General features: G+C 39.1%; 1 protein-coding gene across 2 annotated transcripts in view; it reads right to left on the minus strand.

Annotated features, from left to right (window-relative positions):
* wnt6b (wingless-type MMTV integration site family, member 6b) overlaps positions 1–1,639 on the minus strand; it is a 93,495-nt gene extending 91,856 nt beyond the window's left edge. The window contains exon 1 of one of the 2 annotated variants that reach the window (XM_028806479.2): positions 612–1,639. In XM_028806479.2, coding sequence (XP_028662312.1) covers positions 612–685 — 74 coding nt within the window. In that variant the 5' untranslated portion in view covers positions 686–1,639. Of the gene's footprint in view, positions 1–382 lie in introns of both variants that reach the window. The other variant, XM_028806478.2, reaches the window with a different exon arrangement.
* Positions 1,640–25,924: the final 24,285 nt, after the last annotated feature.

Raw genomic sequence — 25,924 nt, forward strand, 5'->3', positions numbered from 1 at the left:
GAGCTACTTTTCTACTAAAATAATCTGTGTAGCGCTGGACCATCACGAAGAATAGTAACATGCCAAATATTTCACAAATTGCCATTGAGCGTTTCTACCATATCTAATAAGTAAAAAAAAAAAAACACAACGCTAAACGAATAAGACAAAACTTTTTTTGGGGGGGGGGGGGGGGGGGGGGGGTCTTTTATGGTAAAACACACCCTGCATAACTTAGAATCTCCCCGTTGAGTCTCAGACTGGTGTCGGAGATGGCTGTCCTGCATACTGTCGAATGACATTTGTATCTCACATACACTTGTCAAAATACTATAAATTAACAGATGTTATAGGATTGCCCGAAGGCTGCGAGTTTATCACAAAAAGTTTTAATTTAACTCACCACCACAGTCCAATAATGTTTACTGGACACAGGAGAATAAAAAACAGTGCAGGTTGAGTTCTGGAGAGAAGCAGCATCACGACTACAAAGACACTATTCCTGACCAAAGTAATTTTAGATCGATTCGGGTATTTCGGAGCTCTGGCACTGTCCAGAGACGGTGTCTTGTGCAGTGGGAGAAACGACAGAAGCTGTCAAAAGGCCTCTTTGAAGTGCGACTCAGAAGTACCTCGGTGAGAATTGAAGAGTTCGGTGACTCAGCCTGTCCCAGAAGAAGAAGAGATTAACGGAGAAACAGAACATCTTCCTGACAGCCAAATGACAACCGCGTCTGAGACGCGCTCCTTAAAGAATGAACAGTCAAGTCCTGAGTCAGAAGTCCCTCATTCCAAAAAAGAGCAGTTTTCAATCACGCAGCAGATATCCCAGTGCCAGAGGGCGGCGGATAGAAAAGAGACGATCTCCGCGTAGCGACTTCAACTGAGTCCCGCCACCTAAAGGACAGAGCTAAGTAATAAATAGTTAACAATAGGAGATGTTTCCATTTGTCTGTGGCACGAGCCAGCATCCTAACAAAGTGCCATGCCGTGTGCAGCGGCTGCAGGTAGGCGTCGAGTACAACATGTCACAAATGCAGTATCTCTAAGGGACGGTTGGGGAGTTCTCTATGTCGAAAATAAATAAGTCGCTTCCTTCCAGACTTGTAAAGAGCACTAAAACTTAATTTTGTCTCCCTCACACGCTCGCTGTTTCGCCGCCGCTCTCGCTCTCTAGCACACTGAGCTCGGTTCATCTCCCGCCAGACCTGACTTCGCTTACAGCCAAAAAAAAAAAAAAAAAATCACTGTCACTCAAACGCAAAAGGGAGAATAATTTGTAGGTGAAACAAAGACATGGGAGCTTGTGTGTACGTGTGTGTGTGTGTGGTTGGGCTATTGGAGAAGAGAAAGAAACATTTCACATGCGTTTTGTTTACTGTAAAGAAATCAGAGCTCTCAGGAATGAGATGATCTCATTTCAGGTGCTGCGTATCAGACCGGCCTGAAGGAGACGTTCAAAACGACTGTGGCTAAAAAGAGAGCGAGATAAGGTAAACTAGAATATGGCATTTTGAATCTGCTTAGAAAGTGGCTCAAAGGAATGCAACCTGGCAGGGATCGTGTTTATTATTACAATGCAATGATGTCGTGCTACTCTGAAATACGTCTTAATACCTATTTATAATGACACCTATGACTGCAGCTGAAAAATTAGGCTCTGCCTGGTATGTGCTTCGGAAAACTGATGAGTGCTTAATGCATTTATTTATTATTCTTGACAGTTGCATTGACTTCGCTCCCCCATGAATCCTATGGAATTTAAAGTGTTTAAAAAAATAGACAAAAAAAAAAGATCGATCACAGTTAACTGTTTTTTATATTCAGCCTTTTGTGTTGCTTTACCCGCTTTCATTTAAACAAACGGGTGCAATTGTCCAAAAATGGACATGCTTGAAAATGTACATGTAGAACAATGGCTTGGGATGTGTTTATGTGAATCACACATGTAGGTGGCAAAGTGGTGTAGTGGTTAGTTAATGCTCAAAGCTTCAGATTTCCTGGGTTTGAATTTCTGCCCAGTAACTGTCTATAGATGAAATACCAGAGGCAGAGTGAAAGAGTTTAGGGGATGAGGGAATAGATGTGTTTTGGGATCTAATGCAGAAGACCTACAGTATGAACAGGACAGAATATCAGAGGAGTGGAGGAACAATGTGATTATCCATCCATCCATCCATTTTCCAACCCGCTGAATCCGAACACAGGGTCACGGGGGTCCGCTGGAGCCAATCCCAGCCAACACAGGGCACAAGGCAGGAACCAATCCTAGGCAGGGTGCCAACCCACTGCAGGACACACACAAACACACCCACACACCAAGCACACACTAGGGCCAATTTAGAATCGCCAATCCACCTAACCTGCATGTCTTTGGAATGTGGGAGGAAACCGGAGCGCCCGGAGGAAACCCACGCAGACACGGGGAGAACATGCAAACTCCACGCAGGGAGGACCCGGGAATCGAACCCAGGTCCCCAGATCTCCCAACTGCGAGGCAGCAGCGCTACCCACTGCGCCACCATGCCGCCCCAGTGTGATTATACCCATTTATAAGTTTGGAAGCTATAGATGGATAAAACTGATGACACATACAATGAAAGGGTTGTAGAAAGAAGGCTTAGGGAGGATACCACGATAGGGGAGGAGCAGTTTGGTTATATGCCAGAGAAAGGAACAAATGATGCAGTTTCTGAGACAGCTCATAGAGGAACATTGAGAAAAACAGAGGGTTTTTTTTATATGGTGTTTATTTATCTGGAGAAGGTTTATGATAGAGTGTCACGTCCAGAGGTCTGGAGGTGCATGAGAGAGAAAGGAGTAGCAGAGATGTTTGTGATGATGAGCCAGGATATGTATGAAGGAGTGAGAACCCAGGCTAAATGTAGTGTTGGGATTACAGAAAAGATCCCAGAGTAGGTCTGCACCATGCAGGAATCTTCTTTATATCCCTACCTCTTTGATCTGGTTATGGATGTGTTGACTCATGGGATAAAAGACCAATCCCCAGTGACATGGTGTTATGTAGCACCAGAAAAGAGGAAGTGGAGAGAAAGTTGGAAGATTGATCAAGGGCTTTGGAGGACAGAGGAATGAAAATAAAAGAAGGAAGATATTTGAGATTTAATGACAATTAGGATTCAAAAGTTAGCCTGTGGGGAGAGCTACTGAAAAGAGTGCATAAGAAGATCTAAGATCAGTGGTAGCCCCAATATGGAGAATTAGATGTAGAGATAAACAATAGAGTGCAATGTGGTTGGAATGATTGGAAGAAGGTTTCAGGAGCATTGTGAGATGGAAGATTTAAGGAGAAGGTTAAAGGTAAAAATTTATAAGACAGTGGTAAAACCAGCAATGATGTATGGAGCTGAGACATGGGATGTAAAGGGAGCTCAGGAAAAGAAGTTAGACGTGACAGCAACGAGAATGTTGAAATAGATGTGTGGAGATACTAAAAAACAACAGAATTAGAAATGAGACAATCAGAGGTACTACAAAGGTAGGAGAGATATCTAACAAAGTACTGGTATGGACATGAGATGAGGAGAGACAATGACTATGTGCACAAAAGAGTAATGGAAGTGGAAGTATAGGAGAAAAGAAAATAAGTGGACAACACGTAGCAACTATATTTAGTTATATTTAGTAAGTTTTAAACATTTTACAAGTTTTATCAGATGCATGCTCATCTGATGATCACCTAAGGAACCATAAAAACGGCTTCTAAATTCTCTACAGATCATAAGTACATATTATGAGAAGGACTTACAGGTTATAGTGTGAACTAATCAATGGAACAAATGCCGATAATGTACAGAACTGATTGAGGGTACTTACTGCAGTACCTGCAGTCAAGTAAATATCAAGGGGAGTTATTGTTAAGCTGTATAATGCACTTGTGAAGCCTCATCTGAAACATTTTGTGCATTTTTAGCTTCCATATTTCAGAAAAGATATAAGAGAATACAAGAGTAAGTAACCCTATGTCAGGACATTGGGGTGTGGTTTAATCAGGCAGAGGTTAACAGCAGGCATGACAGAAGTATTTAAAATTATGAAGGAAATTAGTGTGGCAGCTGCCAGCTTAAAGTTATTTTTTCATCTAAACTGCAGGCACAGATGGATGCTGTTTAGGGATTGATTTCTGACAGTTTTTCAGACATTTTTTTAATATGTTGAATAATTTACCAGGTAGTTTGGGATGTACTTTGAAGATATTGACATTTTGATATGGTGACAATTTATAAAAGGTAGGTGAATAGGGATGGACTAACTTGGACTTAAATGGCCCATTCTTTTCAAAATTATTCTTAAGTTCTTGTGTTCTAAATCTAGTTTATCCTACTGCAGTACAAAGAAGGATTCTCTCTTTTCTCTCTTGGTAGTTAAAGCACTGTATAGTATAAACATGAAAAAAAATGTGAATTGTATCTAAGCCAAAACCTTGCTGAACAGATTAGGCAATGAACAGCCCTCCATTCTATCTACCTTCAAGCCAAGTAATAGCCTGTAAGGGCAATAAAGGGTTTTACAGAAGAGATTATAAACAATCATTTTTTTTCATAGGCCCTCTCCATAGTCAACATCACCCCAAGGGGCTAACCAAATACAAATACAGAGAAAGGGAAAGATGTAGAAAAATATTCTTGATGTGAAAGCAACACAATTTACTTTTTTTGGCCCCGATTCTAAGCACTTCTTTTGATAGAAGTATAACACTGTGGCATACCATCAGAATAGCATCTGTGCGTAGCTTATGTGTTTAGTGCCCTCATGTACCATGCAACCATAAAAAAATAACATATTGATATTATTTTAAATATTAGATTAAAGTAGAATATAAAATTGTATTTTCTTTTAATTTTACCACTTGCAGCTGCAGCACATTTAGTGCTGTCGGAGATCTGGGCATGGGTGTGATGTCTGCAGAAACTGGAAAAAAACGTAATGATGGCATGCATGCTACAAGTACCTGTTTTGAATGAATTGCTCTGAACCATATTATCAGTTCCATTTGGGGTGTGAAAATGTTGTGGACAGAAAATGGTTATCTTTGCAATTGTCTTGACATGATTTACTCATTGCATATTTTTGATATGTAGGAAGGAAGTGGGGATTTGTAATTTGCACGTCTCTAAAAGGAATAAAGTATAAGCACATGAGTACATTTTCTTAAATAAAAAATGTGTGATGGAAGCTAAGAAGGGCTGAAGGTTAAAGGTAATAGATAAGTCTCACTGCTTTTACGTTACTTCATTTCTAATGAGAAAGGGTTTACTGCAAGTACTAGATAGACAGTATGCCCTACCAGAAAAACTGTTTTATTATAAAGCAGTAGGCTGCGAACTCACCCAGCTCTACAATTTAGAAATGGCAGTTGATCAGGAGCTGGGTGGGAGTTGCCTCATGATGTAGTTTCCTAGCTCTTTTCATTGTGCTCCAGTCTCCTCTACTTGCTGGCCAACTGTTGTACTACTAGCCTTTATTATTTTTTTTTTTTTCATGTTTCCTTTAAATAACGTTCACCACTTATCAAGGCTGGTATGTTGGCCGCCTCAAGGATGGGTGGCTGAGATAGGTGACTTTAAGGGGGTTATTTTTGGTGTTTCTCTCTCTGATGTTACAAGGATTAAAAAACATTGTCATGTTTTGTTATGTATCAATTGAATATGTTTATAAACAATTTGACTGCAATTCACTTACCCTGTTGGTACCCATATTGTAAAATGTGTGTGTCTACAAATTTAATCTATTTCTGGACTAATAAAGCACCATAGTATACTCCCCAGAACAGAAAAGTTCTCAGTGCTGTGAGGGCATAAACTGGATTAAAATGGACTAGTTAAATCTTATATTGGTAAAGTTTTTTAGATCTCCTCTAGCAAAGAAGGCATATCTCTATCATTTAGCATCATTAGTGAAAGCTCTGAGTCTTGTTAAGTCAAACAAATGGAAAAAAGTGCAGGGTTTGCAAGGAATTTACAATTTCACAGGAGACAACAATGACACACCTTGACATTACTGAGTGCTTCATGTTGAAAAAAGTTAAAATGATCAAATTCAACATATTCAGATTATATATTATGAAACAATACAATGTGATAATGCCCAAGAGAGGGAGTAATTTGATATCCATAACGAATGCACTCACTGAACACAAAAACGGTTGACCCTTCTCTATGTATGTATGTATGTGTGCACACATTTAGTGTGTACATTTACATGTGTATGTGTATGCATGTGCCCTGTTTATGGACAATGCACATAACATCACTTTTCAAATCTGATTTTTACCTCATCCAGCTTAAGATCCTTCAGTTTCATGTTGATAAAACTGTAAGTGATTTATTTGATTTATATTGCTGTTAAGCATGCTATTCTTTGTTATTTTCGTCTATAACATCAAAGAGGAATTATGAAAAATTATGTGGCGTGACATCAAAGGTACAATTTTTCAAGTTTCTATTTAAAAGACAAAACTGATCTTGCAATATTTTACATGCACATTGCTGATGCCGTGGGGTGCAAGTTGAAGTGGTGTCGGATGACTTTAGCCTTGTAGGTTTTCTAACATATTAGTTAATAAATGGACAACTGAGAGTGGAGGATGGTAGAAGGCATATCAAATTCCACATAACATAACATTCTCAAACCTGCTTAATCCAATTCTGGGTCATAGAGGGTTCGAAGCCTTTTAAAGCAGCATTTGGAAAAAGGCAGGAACCAGTCCTGGCCAAATTGCCAGTCCATCGCAGAGCCCATTCCCACACATACATAAACCCACACGTTCACAGGGTCTATTTTGATTTGCCAATTAATCTAACCATCACATCTTGGAGGATATACTATAGGAGAAAAACTAGAGTACACGGACGAAAGCCCATGAATATACAGGGAGATGTCCAAACTCCATTTTAATTCAGTAACACTACCCTTTGTGCCACAGTGATGCCCCATATCTGATCCAATTTTGATATCATGTCTTTAGGTAATTTACTTGAAAATAAATGTATCTAAAAGGACAGTTTATATGCAGTCATAGGGTCATTATTGTCACATGTGCAGAATACAGTGAAATTATTACTTCTTTGAGCTAATCAACATGCATCACGTCACAACACTTTCCAGCACCATGATTAATGCATATAACTACATTACCTCAAAGCTTCTGTTGTCCTTACCGGGACAATCTTTGAATATATTTATGTCCTGACAAGGTCTATCAAAATGATCTCAGATTTTTGTTCTATCGGCAACCAATGCATTAGTGCCCAGGGCCTTTTTTATGTTTGGATGTATTTTAAAAATAAACAGAAAATCAGTTTAAATATGTAATATCAAATTTTTAAACCCCAACTGAAAATACTTTTGATACTTAATATCAAACATTTTTTCACAAATGTCATGTTTCCGAATACTGGAGCTCCATGGAATCAATCTGATTGTTACCACATGCACCATTGTTCTTTAAAAATGGAGCTATATTTGGTGTAATATTTATTGAACAATGGACTAATACTAAATTTCTCATGGCAGATAAACAATTAAAACTGTACATTTGCAGGAAATGAAGAAATGCATTTCCATGTATTTGGTGCCTTCAAAGATGCCCTCCATGGTTAAAGGTTTAAGGCAATGACGATGCTTATGAAAAAGTGAAGAAGAGGCTACAGTTGTAGAATTCACACTGACTTGAGAAGGGTATATATTCTCTAGTTTCTGAGGCATTAAACCATGACAGATATTCTTCTACATCTCAATAACGTGTACTTTGATATGATAAATAGCAATCACCCCTGGGCTGATACAGTATTTTAATATGCAATGATATATTGCAGTGCAAACAAGCCCAGCAATTTGCGCATGAAAGTGTGATGCATTCTAGTATTAATGCACTAACTTTTATCATTCTCAAAATACAAATTATATAAAATCAATGTACAATAATCCATAGTAATGGCGCTGGCCAGACTTGGTGTCTAATCTCATTATTTACAGACTTAATACTGTTGCAGTGGTTACTGTTGCAACCAGGACCCCAGGTTTGAATGCTGGTCTGGTCACTTGTCTACATGGGTTTTCTCTAGCTATTCCAGCTTTCTTCATATATCACAAATGCATGTAGATTAGCCTAAATGACAGCTCTAAATTAGCCCTGTTTGAGTGAATATGCCCTGCAGTGAACTGTCACTCTGTCTAGGGTTGACTCCTGTATTGCACCTAATGGTGTTACCCATACTTCTAACCTACTGTATATAAACTGGTTAAGATTAAATGACTGAACAGTAATAATAATAATAATTCTTTTCATTTATATATTACTTTTCTCACCACTCAAAGTGCTTTAGTGAGTGGGGAGCCACCTCAACCACCACTAATGTGTAGCATACACCTGAATAATGTAACTACAGCCATTTTTGCATCAGTACATACACCACACATTAGCTGTTAGGTGGTGAAGTGGTGAGAGAGATGGACAATTAGAGACAGTGGATGATTAGGGGGAGCAGAATGACTTAGCCATGGTGGGCAATTAAGCCTGGACATTGAGATTCACCTGTAGAAAGTCAAGACCTCAGTTCTATGTGTCATCCGAAGAACAGCTCCATTTTTGCAGCACAGTGTCCCTATCACTGCACTGGGGCATTGATCCTCACCAACACCTCTTCCAGCAGCAATGCAAGCTTTTCCTAGATGGTCTCCCATCCAACTGCTGGCCAGGCTTCAGGTGGATAGTCTGTTCTGAAGTGCATGTGGTATGGCTGCTGACCATGCAGTAGAAATATATTATTTCAGTCTTTTTTAATCTTGGGATATGAGTAGTAAAATCATGAACTTAATTTACTAATTTGTAAAGAACCAATCAAAAGGAATTAGTAGTGCTTGCTAGGGGAAGACTGTTGCGATTTTTGTCGTAAACTTGTTTTCTACAGATTTGAAAGATTTCTTCTTTCTAGAGTGCCTATTAAAGACTGGGTCAAATGTGATGGCTCATTTACTTTCGTTCTGTTTGTTACATAATACTACATAATACAGCACTTTGCATTGTCAACGTCCAAGGGAATAACAGGCTCAAACAAAAATAATCTTTGGGGCACCAACCCGGCTGACCCCGTTAACTTAACAGTCTGAACAAAAGGAAAAGGGACAAAAAATGGTGGCCATTAGAATAATATAGCGTGTACAATTATGGCTATTACATATGTCGTCTAAAGGTTATAGCACTCCTTTGCTCTGATCGCTCTGGACAAAAATGATGGTTGCTTGTAGGTGGTCATTTTCTTTATGGCGCTGGGACTGGGAGTGGCAGAGTCAGTTGCCTTCATTGGCGGGTTCTCTGTACTGTGCGGCAGTGCATCCTCTTGACCTGGAGTGGTATCACATACCAGGGAAGAACTTGCATGCATAATAGCATATATGGAAAACAAAATATATAGTACAGAGATGAAGAAAATTATTGCCTGGTCAACACAAACTATTATGAGTATATAATTTAATGGGCCCTGCTCATTCTAGGACTTTACAACAACATTTTATTTCTTGTCCAAAATCACACAAGGAATGCCTCAATGGGCTTTAACAGGCCATTTTTTCGACAACTGTCCTGAACTTTGACTCTCTAAGAAGACGAGAAAAAATCCTTGTAGAAAAAAAGTGGAAGAAATCTTAAATAAGGTAATTCAGAGAGTGGCCCCCTTCCAGGTAGGATGGGCGAACAATGAGTGTCAAAAAATGGGGTAATTCCAACACACAAAAGAGAATCCAAATAAACTGATTCACTTTTTCTTTTTTATGTATTTCTCAGTCTCTGTTTCACAGAAGCTTTGGAAGTCAGTGTTTGCTATATTGTCTAGGGAGATGCTGCAAAACTTATGTATTTATGACAAACACATTCAGACTGATTCCCTCAAACGTAGTAGGTAATGCTCAGAATAGCTTTGCTACAAGTTACTCATACTTTGCACAAGTAATATAAAATTAAATACTTAATAAATGAAATACATTTCCTTTATATTGTTATATTCTGACATAATTTATTAAGATATTTTACCAATATGTATAGCTAAACAAAATCCACTCCTTTTAAGGTTGAAAATCAATTATATACAGTATTCAATGTATGGATCCTCTTGTCTTTATTGTGTCCCACATTTGGAGAGGAGGGTCCATCGGATAGTCGAGCCTCGGATTCAGGAGGAACAGTGTGGTTTTCGTCCTGGTCACGGAACAGTGGACCAGCTCTATACCCTTAGCAGGGTCCTGGAGGGTGCATGGGAGTTTGCCCAACCAGTCTACATGTGTTTTGTGGACTTGGAAAAGGCATTCGACCGTGTCCCTCGGGGAATCCTGTGGGGGGTACTCCGAGAGTATGGGGTACCGGCCCCCCTGATAAGGGCTGTTCGGTCCCTGTACGATCGGTGCCAGAGCTTGGTCCGCATTGCCGGCAGTAAGTCGAACCCGTTTCCAGTGAGAGTTGGACTCCGCCAGGGCTGCCCTTTGTCACCGATTCTGTTCATAACTTTTATGGACAGAATTTCTAGGCGCAGCCAGGGCGTTGAGGGGGTCCGGTTTGGTGGGCTCAGGATTGGGTCACTGCTTTTTGCAGATGATGTTGTCCTGTTTGCTTCATCAGGCCGTGATCTTCAGCTCTCTCTGGATCGGTTCGCAGCCGAGTGTGAAGTGGCTGGGATGAGAATCAGCACCTCCAAATCCGAGACCATGGTCCTCAGCCGGAAAAGGGTGGAGTGCCCTCTCAGGGTTGGTAGCGAGATCCTGCCCCAAGTGGAGGAGTTCAAGTATCTCGGGGTCTTGTTCACGAGTGAGGGAAGAATGGAGCGTGAGATCGACAGGCGGATCGGTGCGGCATCCGCAGTAATGCGGGTGCTGCATCGGTCTGTCGTGGTGAAAAAGGAACTGAGCCACAAGGCGAAGCTCTCAGTTTACCAGTCGATCTATGTTCCTACCCTCACCTATGGTCATGAGCTATGGGTAGTGACCGAAAGAACGAGATCGCGAATACAAGCGGCTGAAATGAGTTTCCTCCGTAGGGTGTCTGGGCTTTCCCTTAAAGATAGGGTGAGAAGCTCAGTCATCCGGGAGGGGCTCAGAGTAGAGCCGCTGCTCCTCCGCATCGAGAGGAGTCAGATGAGGTGGCTCGGGCATCTGATCAGGATGCCTCCTGGACGCCTCCCTGGTGAGGTGTTCCGGGCACGTCTAACCGGGAGGAGGCCCCGGGGAAGACCCAGGACACGCTGGAGGGACTATGTCTCTCGACTGGCCTGGGAACGCCTTGGGATTCTCCCGGAAGAACTAGAAGAAGTGGCCGGGGAGAGGGAAGTCTGGGCATCTCTGCTCAAGCTGCTGCCCCCGCAACCCGACCTCGGATAAGCGGAAGACAATGGATGGATGGATGGATTCAATGTATGGATCCTCTTGTCTTTACTGTGTCCCACATTTGTCACCACGTTTTGTGACCTCCATCAGGTGTGCTTTTGGCTGAGCAAAGGTTAATCGCAATCCCACTCTATACAGACTAAAGAGGAAGGTTGAAAAGGCTGGCCATCCAATTTGATTATCTTATTTGGTAGTTGCCAAGGAGAATGCTCTGTGCTTGGGGATATGCAGTGTGAGGAATGCACATGAGCGTTGGTGAGAGCTACTAAGAGATAAAGAGAATCAGTGAGTGAATCAGTGAGGAATGGAAGATGACATCAGTAGATGTTTTTCTACTGATAAGATTATATAATGTGTGTATGTGTTTATTATTATTATTTTTTTTTAGTGTGTTTATTATTTAATAAATGTATACAACATTCTAAGGATAAGGCAAAGCAAGAAATCTGCTCCATCTTTCTAAGTATGTTAAACAGTGTTTGGCTAGCCCACTTGCACACAACATAAATACCTCATCTCCTCTCTTTCTAACCGTCACAGCCTTGGACTAAACTCCTCTAATGAAAGTGTGTCCTGCCATCTAATGACCTGGGGCCCAAAGTATAAACAGTGCATACGCACAAAAATGTTGCGTAAGAACATTTCCACATTCAAATCGTGATGTATAAAACCTAAACTTGGCATAAAGCCACGCACATTTCCACAGAAGCTCATACCCTGGCGTACGCAAGTTCTGTGCTTGGTTTTGCAGACTGGCAGCACCCAGTGTCAAAACAGTGCTACTGTTCCTGTGAGGTTACCCTTTCTTTTGTAGATCCACATCCCTGACGCGGCTTTATAAATACACTGAAATTAACTGCATATTGTTTATTAGTTTAATGCATCTGATTGTAATTAACCTGTAACAATATAATTGTCCACAGAATGGTCAAACTATCCTAAATACAATTGAGAATACTGCTCTCATACGGCAAATGCTTCAGAGCCTTTCCTGTACTGACCTCGCAGTTCAGAAACAGTTTCATCTCAAGAACTATAAACGCACTCAATCAGTCCATCAACTGCTCCTTGTAGAACTGTTTGTACTTATAAGTACAATTACCTCACTGTAAACTTGCGATTCAGTTATAATATTGCACAACCTGGGCCACTTTATAAAGCGCGTATTTACATATGATGATGATATAATTTTTAAGATGAAATGCAGAAAAATATGTTTATTATATTATACAGATAAAACTTTAACTTCATTTAAATAATCTATATTGTTAATAATTAAACATGTGAGGACACGGTGCCGCAGCGCTAGCGAGGAGCTGGTGCTCCATTCACGGATTGTTCCTGCCTCAAGCTGTATTCTTGCTGGTGCTGGAAGGATAGATGGATAGAATAATTAAACACGTACTACAAAGATATTTCAATGTTCCTTAAAAGTTTTGAAGATTCGGCGTTCTAAGCTTACAGATGGCTTAGATGGCTACAGAGCTGATAGTATGCCGATTGGGTATTTGGAGAAAGAAAAGTAAGGACAGGAATTGGAGGTTAGTACATTTGAAATAGACAGTACTGCTGCAATAAAGTATTTCATCGAAGGTCACTCATGGTGCCGCAAGCATCTTGCGTGAAACATGAACAATCACTGCGCCGCCGTGTTCCCATGTTTAATAACATGCTTTAACTCCTATCATCATGAACATGATATCACGTATACTTCTCAGTATTTTAATTATTCAGAGAGCTGTAATATTATGAATGTAATGGATTCTGTGTCCTGTCGGAGGAAGAGAAAGACTGGAAGCACGTAGTGATTCACACACATAGAGCACATGGAAGATCAAATACAAAACAAAGCATTTAACGTGCTACTTTAGTTACAATGGGATTTGAGAAACTAAACATTAAACAATTTTAAGATGAAGTTTATGATGTTTTACTTTAATGACAAAATAAACTACATGATTAAAGATGGAAATTTAGAGATTAAAGTTGACATTTCATGCTTTTTTTCCCACTGTGTGCCTATTTTTTTTCTCTGTACCCTAATAAGCTTTCATATGACACTCAGACGATGGGCTACGATTCGCCTTTTCACTGCGACTTTGATATGTGACAACTTCTTTTTTATTTCGGGCACTGTGCGACTTTGTGAACTTGAGCTTTCGAGTTTCTCCGACACTCTGTCACTCGATCAACTTTTTGTTGATTATATCACTGTTTAAACCAACAAATAGTAAGTTTTTCCTTGCCTCCACTTGGTATTCGCTAAAATTCTTCTATTTTCCCTTGTGCTTTTGCCATTGTCTTTTCACAGAAGGCTGAGCTTAAGGGCTGTTTATATTGATACTGTTTATATTGATTTGCATATTCAAAGAGGCGTAATTCTGGGAGGAGTTGGGTTGGGACAGCAGGTGCGTGCACGTGTGTTACTTTTCATGCTGACTGGGATTTATGGAGAGGAAGAACATGGAAGTTGGCGTTTGCACAGATTTATGCATCTGGATTTTTTTGTGCGTAAGCACATTTCCGCTTTTGTGCTTACATCATGTGCGAATTCTACGCACGGCGTTATGCATGAGGCACCTGGAGGGTTAAAACTGTCTTTATTTTGTAGTCTTTGCCATTAAAATCTTGAACAATATGTTACCTTTGTCTTTTGCATGGTCCTTTGGCCTCTTTTCAAGCATCCATTATCACCTAATCCCTGCTACTGTAATTGTGGAATCTGCTCAAACATCCCTTCAGTTGGCACCCTCTTTCTCTTGTACCAGTGCTCCTGCTTCCATCCTGCTGGTTTCTGACATCTCCTGCCTCCCTGTAATGGCATGTGAAGTTGCCAGTGTATTTCTGCCTGGGTGTGTCTCTCTGGTTCTTTCTCATAAATCTTGTGTCCTTTTCTGGGACAACACCTTGATATTTAGAAAGCCCTTCATTATACATATTATTTGTTCAAGAGAAAAGCTTTTAAAGATACTGTATGTTCAACATCTCGTCTATCATATTATTTCTGCTTTAAGTCATAAAACTTCTATTTATTCATCTTCTATCTAAACATCTATTTTGACTATACTAACTGTGCTCATAATAACCATCTTTAAAAAAGTATTATCTACTGAATCTAATTGGGCAGCAAAGTGGAATATAAAATTAGAAAGTATTGTTGTTGTGAGCACTTTTCATTTTTGCACATTCTTATGAGCCCTTTTGGCAATAAAAGGACATTTTTGATAGCTGTATTGTAGAAAAAGGCTCTAAAAGTAAAGCCTCATGGACTGGTAGCAAGAATAAGGAGCCAAGGACTCAAACACCAGGTCTTTCTTTCATTCCTCTGGTGTATATAGTTTCATTTGAAACAAGAAAAACATGATCTTGAAACCTGCCCTGCTTGAGTAGTGGAATGCTATATTTATTTAATTTTAATATATGTAATCCTATTAAAATACTCTTTAGTAATCTTAAACACGGTTTCTTGGGACACCAGTATTATTCAAAGAATGTCTGGGAAATGCTTTAAAGGTACAGTACAAAAATATTATACATTTCTCCTTTTCTGTCTATCTGAGAAACAAACATGTTTTTATTATAAATGTATGTTAATACAGTGTACAAAAATTCCTCCTGGACATTTCTTTTATACTTACATTTCACTCTACTGCCAGTTTCGCAATGAAAGACCCCACAACGTTTTCCAAATTGCCAGCAAAGGCTCCTTAATCAAGATTTTGTATTACAGTGTGCTTCAATGCAAGACATTCTGTTCCCCTCTAGTCGTGTCAACATTTACTCTCCAAAGGCAATGATCCAGGTCTCTAAAAGAATATATGAAGTAATAAAAGTGTGATAGAATTGACTAGGCGTGAGTGGCTATGCACAGAGTATGGCCCACATACTGTGACTGTACCTAAGGGTACATCCTGAGAATATCTCTTATCTTTGCTCATTTAAACAGTTTCCCCATCATGTGCACTGCTTATTCGCTTGAGTGACTATTTCTCCTCCTACATTTACTGCAACTACTTATTACCTTTTAAAGCTCCTAAGAAAATTTTAACTTGGTTCCAAGTTACAGGGAAAAAAAAAAGTATGAAACAACCTTGTGTTCATTTCTGATGCCTCTTGGTTTTTCCTTTAAAATTAAAGGTTGACATTGCAATTTTATCAGCAGATCATTTTTAAGGTTGAAGTACGTGCGGTAGAAAACAATCTGTCATATTATGGAAATAATAGGGTTGTGTATTGCTGCACAATTATCTACCTAATAATTACAGCAGGTAAAAGGTAGTGTTTCATTTCTAGTATATAGTGTACATAAATGCATTTCTACCAACTGTTTAAATACTGAACACAGTTGGTTTACTAATAAAAGCATTCATTATTTTGCATTTTACACATAATATGTCTTTAGTAAATACACAGTTAACTGAATAATATGTATATAAGGCTTCTACATGGCCCAAATGAAAACTGAAGTAGTTAGAGGCTATGGCCGGGTGCAGGAATGAGAGGCCTGGATCCACCAAGGAAATTTTGGGGTGCCAACCAAGTCATCCCTTTTATTGTCCGGAAATGAAACAAACAAAAAATAATGCTTGTAAGCATGCATCCTTTAAGCACAAATTCACAAAAGAACAGAGGTTGCAGTTGCTGTAGCGGAGCTCTGCCCAGAGGGTTGTTCTGGCCAATAATGACTCCTCCTTCCCAGGATGCCTGGGTTTTTATGATGGCTGGGCTGGAAGGTGCTGGGTTAAAAGCCTTCACTGGATGGCTTCTTAGCACTGTTGGAAAAGAAAGAGATAACAGCATTAGCAGCATTGCCCCCTCTTGTCTCGGAAGGTTATTACATACCTTGAATATGCCTGCGAAGAGGTCCTCCAACACACATGTGTGACAAGGCTTAGTACTTAAAGTAGAAAACAATCTATTTGGCTTAGAAAACATCCTCTGCACTTTTCAGTAAAAATCAATAGATAAAGAATTTGTATTTTTTCTTTAACAAAACACAATATTTTTGTGCTTCAGTCAAAAAATTCAGGTAACACTTTTTAACATTTGCTAAACTATCATTTATCTTAATTGGTCACAACAAAGTTACTTAATGATAAGTGGAAATTCCTTTTCCCATCACACAGTTGGTAAGTTAATCAAATAAAAGTGAAACACCTTATTCAGGATTACTTGATATGGCTGAATATTTTTGCAGTGGAGGTTTCAGGACCACTTACCTTTTTATGCTATGTGTCACTGACATCTTTTACCTGCTGGCACTGTAAAGCCGGTAATGCATTATTGTTTTGTAACTTGGTAGGCCCTTTGAAGCAAACTAATTGTACCTGTGACCTTTGCAAATATCCAGAGGGAAGATGCATTTTTCCTCCAAATAAATTACCTACAGATCTGATGCCGTGATTTCTCCCCAGAAAGGCTCCAGTTGAAAAATGTAATCAGCAACAACTAAATGTTAGATAAAATTGGCTACCATAAGAAAACTGATTTCCTGTTTTTGCTGAAAAATTGTTAAACCTAACTTATATTCCACTAAATGGTATGAAAGAAATGTTCATCTATTTTACTTTATTTTTATACAGTCAGTTTACACACATCATAGATTTCTGATTAAGATAAGGTCAGATTTCCCATTGTTTTATTCATTTTATTGATAATTTGTTAGACATCACAGTAGACAATACAGTACCAAAGATCACACTCCGTGTAAATACAGAACAGTTGCCATTTTCTGTTATGACATGTTTCATAGCAGAGGCTCATGAGACTTTATACCCAGTTTGTAGTCATACAAATTAACAAGTTTTAGTACAGCAAAAAACTAAAAGATGAACAAAAGTGTATGGAGGAATATGGTCTTTCACTGAGACTGAGACAAAAGTCCATATTAGAAGAAAATCCATCCATCCATTTTCCAACCCGCTGAATCCGAACACAGGGTCACGGGGGTCTGCTGGAGCCAATCCCAGCCAACACAGGGCACAAGGCAGGAACCAATCCCGGGCAGGGTGCCAACCCACCGCAGGACACACACAAACACCAAGCACACACAGTAGGGACAATTTAGAATCGCCAATCCACCTAACCTGCATGTCTTTGGACTGTGGGAGGAAACCGGAGCGCCCGGAGGAAACCCACGCAGACACGGGGAGAACATGCAAACTCCACGCAGGGAGAGCCCGGGAAGCGAACCCGGATCTCCAGGTCTCCCAACTGCGAGGCAGCAGCGCTACCCACTGCGCCACCGTGCCGCCCCTATTAGAAGAAAATGTAGAAGAAATCTTTCTAACTCTATTAGGACTTTTAGTATTGGAATGTTTGCCAATACATTATTTATCAAAAGTCTTAGAGATTGTGAAGGATCATTGTTCAGTGTCAATACCACCTGCAGCTCAGAACAAGGTAATCCACCTTGAGCTAAGTGTGTTTAGGCCTTAATGGTACTTGGAATGGGAGACCAACCAGGAAATCTTGGGTTGCTGCAGGAAGAGGGGTTAGTGAGACCATCAGGGTTTTGGTTTGGGGTGCTTACCCTGTAGTCTGTGTGTGGATCCTAATACTCCAGTCAGTGATGAGGACATAGCCCTGAAAACAATGGTGCTGACCTTTGTATGAGACATGCAACAGTGATCTAAACTCTCTGTGGTCATAAAGATTCCTGGGCATCTTTCAAAAAGAGTAGGGTGTATCCCAATGTCCTGGCTAAATTGCCTCACATGGCATGGTCATTTTGGTCTCCATTCATCCCCTGGCTCTAAATGACTAACTACCTCTCTCACCCCTTCACAATTTAATGGCTAATGTATCGTGAACGTACTGGCACCAAAATGGCTGCCATTGCAACATCCAGGTGCTACACATTGGTGGTGATTAAAGAGAATTCCCACTGTTTTGGTAGAGTGCTATTTAAGTGTAATTAATTAGAACATTAGAACACTCAGCCCAACAAAGCTCACCAGTCCTAGCCACTTATTTCTTCGAGTCGAGTTTTGAAAGTCCCTAACATCTTACTGTCTACCACACTACTTGGTAGCTTATTCCAAGTGTCTATCGCTCTTTGTGTAAAGAAAAACTTCCTAATGTTTGTGCAAAATTTACCCTTAACAAGTTTTCCAACTGTGTCCCTGTGTTCTTGATGAACTCATTTTAAAATAACAGTCTCGATCCACTGGACTAATTCCCTTCATAATTTTAAACACTTCAGTCATGTCACATCTTAATCTTCTTTTGCTTAATCTGTATAGGATCAGCTCTTTTAATCTTTCCTCATAATTCAACTCCTGTAGCCCTGGAATCGGCCTAGTTGCTCTTCTCTGGACCTTTTCTAGCGCTGCTATGTCCTTTTTGTAGCCTGGAGACCAAAACTGCACACAGTACTCAAGATGAGGCCTCACCAGTGCATTATAAAGGTTGAGCATAACCTCCTTGGACTTGTACTCCACACACCGTGCTATATAACCTAACATTCTGTTAGCCTTCTTAATGGCTTCTGAACACTGTCTGGAAGTCGATAGCTTAGAGTCCACTATGACTCCTAAATCCTTCTCATAAAGGTGTACTCTCGATTTTTCCACCACTCATTGTGTATTCAAACCTAACATTTTCACTTCCTATGTGTAATACTTTATGTTTACTGACATTAAATTTCATCTGCCACAAATCTGCCTAAGCCTGTATGCTATCCAAGTCCTTCTGTAATGATATAATGGATTCCTAATTATCTGCTAATCCACCTATCTTGGTATCATCTGCAAACTTAACCAGCTTGTCACTTATATTCCTAACCAAATCATTTATATATGTAAAAAAAGGCAGCATCCCTAGCACTGACCCCTGTGGAACACCACTCTTAATATCAGCCAATTCTGATGGGGTTCCTCGCACCATCACCCTCTGCTTCCTGTGTCTGAGCCAATTCTGCACCCATCTAAAAACAACACCCTGAACTCCCACTTCTTTTCATTTGATGCCCAACCTGTCATGTGGCACCTTATCAAATGCTTTCTGAAAGTCAAGATAAATAATATCATATGCTCCACTTCGATCGTATCCTTTTATTGCCTCCTCATACAATTCCAGCATGTTAGTAAAACACAACCTCCCTCTTTTGAACCCACGCTGACTGTTCAGAATAACTCCTGTCCTTGCCAGGTGTTGCTCAATCTTATTCTTAATAATTCCTTCCATTAATTTTCCTGTGATGCATGTTAAACTTACTGGCCTATAGTTGCTTGGATCTGCCCTGTCACCCTTTTTATATAATGGGATGAAATTTGCCATTTTCCAGTCTATTCAGAATCTCTCCAGTGCACAATGACTTCCTAAAAATATGTGTCAAGGGTTTATATATTGTCGCAGATTGAGGCCCTTATCGTCCTCTTGAACCCTCTGACTCGACTCCAGACACCAGGTAAAAGTCCAAATACTACCTTTATTTGAACAATAACGTGCACAAAGCACCCTCCACTCCACAATATTCATAAATCAATAAACAATACACTAATCAATCCTCCACACTCCCAGACACTTTGCCACCCTTCCTCCCAGCTCAGCTCCGCATACTGGTTTCCCAGAGTCCTTTACATAGTCCATGGCATGGAAGTGTTTCTCCCTTCTGTCCATGTGATCATGAACACTTCCGGGTCGGATAAAAAGCTCCTTTCTTCAACCCGGAAGCACGTCGTTTTCTCTTGTCATGTGATCATGACGCACCTCCGGGTTATAGGGCAAGTAAGAGTCCGGCAGCCTCCCCACAGCAACTCCTGGTGGTCCCCATGGTATCCAGTAGGGCTGTGCATAGAAACTACAAAGTCCATGAGGCCCTGCTGGAATTTGGGGAACGTCCATGCTGTTGGGAGAGCTCCACCTGGCGGCCTGGGGGTGAGGGCCGGAATATTTAGCCGGCCACCCACCACACTATGTACTTGATAGCCTCCTTAAGAACTCAAGGATAAATATTATCTGGTCCTGGTGATTTGTTTGATTTCAGCTTATTTAATCTGAGCAGTTCTTCTCCCTCTATAATTTCCAAATCCCTCACTACCTCCTTAGTAGTCCCTGTTACCTCTGGGAGGTTATCCACTTGCTTACTTGTAAACACCTCAGAAAAATATAAGTTTAGGGCATCTGCTATTTCATTGTCTGTATCTTTTAATTCCCCTTTACTATTTCTGATGCACTTGACCTCCTTCTTGATTGTTCTTTTACTACTAAAATACTGAAAAAATCTCTTAGGGTCATCTTTCGCCTTATCTGCTATATTCCTCTCCAACTGTCTTTTAGCCTCCCTGATATCCTTCTTAATGGTTGCCCTCATGTTCTCATACGCTCTACGATTCACTTTGCAGTCATTAGTCTTATATGCCTTATAAAGCAGTTTTTTTCTTTGCAACTTCTTTTTTAAGTCTTTAATAATCCACCGTGGAGTTTTTTTTTGTTTCCTATTAATTCCAAATTTAGGTATGTATCTGTCCTGCATTACATGTAAAACATTTTTAAACCTGTTCCACTGCTCCTCGACTGTCTCCACACTTAAAAGCTTATCCCAGTATATCCTACTTAGATATGGTCGCATCTGCTCAAAATTAGCCCTACCAAAGTTCAACTTAACAATTTTAGTCTTTGCATCTGCACTCTTACAAAATACTGAGACTTGTATTACATTATGGTCACTTGACCCTAGTAGTTCAATCACCTCTACTCCCTCAATTCTATCCTGATTATTACAAAATACTAAATCCAGACAGGCTTCACCCCGCGTTGGTGCTTTAACATGCTGTGTTAAAAAACAGTCACTGATTACTTCTGAAAACTCCTGCTCTTGTACTCCACCATCTGTAAGGTTATCCCAGTTAATATTTGGATAATTGAAGTCCCCCATGACTATAATATCTCTCTGTAAACTTGCCTTTTTGATAGTACTAAGTGTAGAGAGGTGTATGTGAATGTGGTTTTTAATTAATTGGCAGTTTGTTCATGGCTGGTTCCTGCCTTGCACCCAGTAATATTGGGCTAGGCCCATTAGTCATTTTTTTTTTTTAACATCCCATAAAATCTACTTGGAATTATTTCTACACTGATAGGTGGCCTCACTTTCAAAAGTATTTTTTTGGGAAGTAATACGCACAATAAATCAATATTTACGTTTCCCTATAAAAATTCCAAAATTGTGGTTCTTTGCAAGTTCCGTTTTAGAGATAGTGGATTGTACTGAACTTCACACAATGAATTAAATGTACCAAAAGAACCAGTAGAAACCTGCAGAAAAAATAGCAGCAATAGTCACCTTTGAAGTAATCTCCTTCTGCAGCGAAGCATTTAGTTAGATGACAACGGCTGAAAAAATACCAAGAATTCAATTTCTAGAATACCCTTGAGTTCCTTTCTCACATTACACTGGATATCAGAAATGTCTGAACATCTTCATCCTCACATGGCAGTTTTTACTTTTAGAAAGAGCCAGAAATTGCAATGGGCTAAGTCAGGTGAATAGGGTGGATGATCTAATTTGGTAATTGATTTCTTAGCCAGAAAGTCGCGAATACTGAGAGCATCATAGCTTGGGGGCATTGTCATGATGGATGATCCATTTCTAGCATCATCGTTCACATCTTCTCGCCCCTCTTTGAACCTTTTACGCCACTCAAAGACACTTGACTTTTTCATAGCATCCTCACCATACTTCACTTTCAACAGCTCAAACATTTCAGTAGCACTTTGTGACATGAGTGACACTTAATGGCCATTCTGGAAATTAAGTTGTCACACCTTTTACATTGAATAATCTAACATTGCCATTATTTTTATTGCTAAAGGTTTATAGTGTGCATTCCATGATTAGTAATTTTATTGTGATACACAATTCCAACATTGGACTAATCAGTCATTCGGGACTAATCACTGTCTTTGACAAGAGCACCTACATATATAATAAAATCACTGTTAGCTTCATTTCAATACTGCTAGCTTCCATGGTTTACTGAAATAAAGTATGGTATCACATACACATATCGTTATGTAACGTAAAGGATATCACACCGTTGGTCATTGACCACATATTTGAAAAGATATTTTTTTAACTGTGTTGTCCAACCTCTTCAACATTTGAATAGGGTTCATGAGGATTATGGGAGATGTGTCTCCAGACTCTTTATAAAATTTTAGCATTTCTTCCACACAATTTTCAAAAGGGAATGGCGCTGAGGTTAGTCAAGGGGGCTCATAGATTTAGTATCCTGGAATTGAACATAAGAATATTAGAAAATTGTAAAGAGAACATACAGGCCAACAAACACATCCTTTTACTCATCTAGATCGTCAAAAATAACATCAAGTCGAGATTTGAATGTCCTTATAGTCCTACTCTCTACTATACTACTACTACTACTAATTTATTCCATGTACTGTATTTGAGGCCTGTGGCCAGTCACTGTTACTGTCTGTGAGGAGTGTGTATGATCTCTCTGAATCTGCATGGACTTTTCCTCAGATTTGGTTTTCATCCCAAATATGTGACTGTTAGGCAATTCTAAATTGGTTCTGCAGAAACATGTGCGTGTAGACTGGCGGCTCATCCATAGTTGGTTAATACCTTGGTCCTATTAAAATAAGCTATGACCACCTGTGGAGGGGTGGTTCTTACCTCATCCCTGTTGCTGTAGAAATGGGCTTACCCCCAAATAACCCACTCTTTCAATAACCTGATGTTGGATAATGTGGTTACAACAAATAGATGGATTTATAGATAAAGCAGTACACGCCACTTTGTAACATAATTAGATACAGTTAGTATTTTTTTATTACTTCAAAACTGCTATATTCTCATAAAAAATACTTTTATGCTTCTTTTCTTTCCAAATCAATGTAAAAAAACAGTGGAATAACCATCAATGTTATGAAGTCATCGCTTCCTAGATCATTCTTTCCAAAGCTTTCTCATTATATTATTGGTGCACAAATTGATTAGTAAAATGCAACAAATCTTAGTAAATAAACATGCAAGTCCCATCTAGTTCACATTCAGCTTCATCCATAATGCCTAAGCCCTCAAAATCAAAAATTCCAGAAAACAATTGCTGTTCTTGTTAAAGAAGTTGGCACTTGAATATCTTTAAAAGCTTGGCTGTGAATTTAAAACAGAATCAGTCCTTCAATATTTCCCTTGGAGAGTTCAGTGAACTCAAAAGGAAGATAGATATTTCATTAAAGGCTTAACCCTTTGATACTCAGTTGCTTCTGTTATTCCTGCTGTTACCTAATTGCAACAATTCACTGGTTTAAGTGTAGTTCAATAAAAATAGAAAGAATTCGATTTTAGAAACTATATTCTGTTTAGCTTCAAATAATAGAGAACAAAAAAACAAATTAGTGTTACATCCTTAGAGTTCCTAAGAACTGTGTTCAAATCTCGTCTGCATGTCTTTCTTCTATTGAAAATCTGTACTTTTCTCTACACTTTCAAAGATGTGTCAGTTAGGTTGATGGAAAACTCTGAATTTGCCTTGTATTAGTGACTGCATGTGAAAGTGCTTGGCAGAAGATTAGCATCCTGCTCCAGCTTGTTTCCTGCCTTGTTCTGGAAGCTGTAAGGATACGCCCAGGCTATCCACATTCCTAAACTGCATTTATTCTGTTTACAAGTAAATAGATGGATGTTTATATTTGTATTAGAATGCTAATACTGTAATGGCCTGTCAGTCAGGTTTTAGGAAGAAGACAAAGTTGCTTAAGGAGGCAACTGAACCCAGTCAAGTAAGCTAGATTTATTTTTCACAATTCCTTTAATAAAGGTTTGATATTACATATGCACCCTAGTAGATCATAAAAGTGCAAGCCACCTTAACAAAAGGATAAGAGTTTGTGTGTCCATCTGGTTGCTATTTCACTGTTATTTCAAGAGATGTCACATCACAAACATTAACACTTCTTTTATGAATTCCATACCAAATGATATATAACAAGCATATACAGTACATTGCATTTGTCATTCCAACAGGTGATCTATCACAAATAACACTGCTTTTACAAATTTCATGCCAAATGGCATATAACAGACATATGCATTGCATTTATCATTCTCCCAAAGATGGAGTATCACAAACATTAACACTGCTTTTATAAATCCCATACCAAATGGCATTTAACAGAGACATATGGATTGCATTTGTCATTCTATTAGATAGTGCATCAGAAACATTAACATTACTTTAATACAGAGATGTATGCATTGCATTCATCATTCCAGCAGATGGTGCATTACAAGCACCATGCTTTTAAGAATTCCAAGCCAAACAGCCTATAACAGAGACATATGCATTACATGGTGCATTGCAAATATTAAAGATGAGATCTACATTGATTACTTAGATTTCAATCTGTCTTAGATGGGTAGCACAACTAGTACCTGAAAATATGATAAAATCTAGCAAAGGTTAAACCCACATACACAGAATACATAAGAGATTGGCTCCTGTCTCTTTTATACCCGTATGAGGTAAAGCAGAAATAGTTACCTTTAGTTTTAGGTTCAAGTATCTAGAATAATACAAATACCATATATATATCCATCCATCAAGTTTCTTATCTACCTATCCAGTGCAGGGTCACACGGTAATACAGATGCCACTATAATAAATGCAGTAAAATAGTGCACTCGCATAGTTAAATAGTATGCATGAACAATATACGATTCATTGTAGCTGTATTTAAAACAACCAAAGCACTATTATAACAAGGGCCAAAGACGGTGTTTCAGATTTTGTCTGTCTGTTCTCTCTGTTTTTTTTTTTGTCATTTATCCATTTTAGAGTTTTGCAAGCAAATGGACAAGGTGGTACATGTGTGGTCTTCAAGCCCTTTGCAGAGGACATTCATGCCTTACATGCATACTTATTCATGACCTTCTAGTTAACTTAACATGTGTGCATTTGGGATTTGAGTGAAGATCTTACTTTCATGAGGACATTAACATGAACGCAGGGAGGAAATTCACCTCCACGCTAGAGTCAGCCTCGGATCTCTAGAGCTGTAGAGCAACAGAGTTAACCATACTGACACTATGCTTCCTTCTTTTTCTGTTTTATTTTGCATAACCACCTCAAAATGTAACAAGTGTGCGAGTAGGGAGTCAGAGAAAATCAAAGAAAGCTTCATCAATAATGCTTTGGTGGTTATACTTTGTGTGAGCACATATTCCATTCCTCATTACCTGAGTTAGAATTTATCTAATCCATAATAATAACAACATCAAATTAACTATTTTTATAACTTGGAAAATTACAGTTTGTGATAATTCATTAAGATATGAACATTAGTAAGCTATATATTATGCAGATAGTAGAACACATACTGTATATTAAAAGGCATATGCTGTGCATACAGCAGTACACTTGTAATATCATTTTCATAGATCCAGTGTCTGAAATAAAGTAAAAAAAATGTATTCTCTGTAACACCAGTACCATGATTGCATACCAAACCAATGAAGAATTATCAGCATTGGCTTCTGTACTGATCAGTACAACTTCAACACATCCATCCATTTTTATAGGTA

The sequence above is a fragment of the Erpetoichthys calabaricus genome, chromosome 8 (genome assembly GCF_900747795.2).
Source record: "Erpetoichthys calabaricus chromosome 8, fErpCal1.3, whole genome shotgun sequence".
Lineage (NCBI taxonomy): Eukaryota > Metazoa > Chordata > Cladistia > Polypteriformes > Polypteridae > Erpetoichthys > Erpetoichthys calabaricus.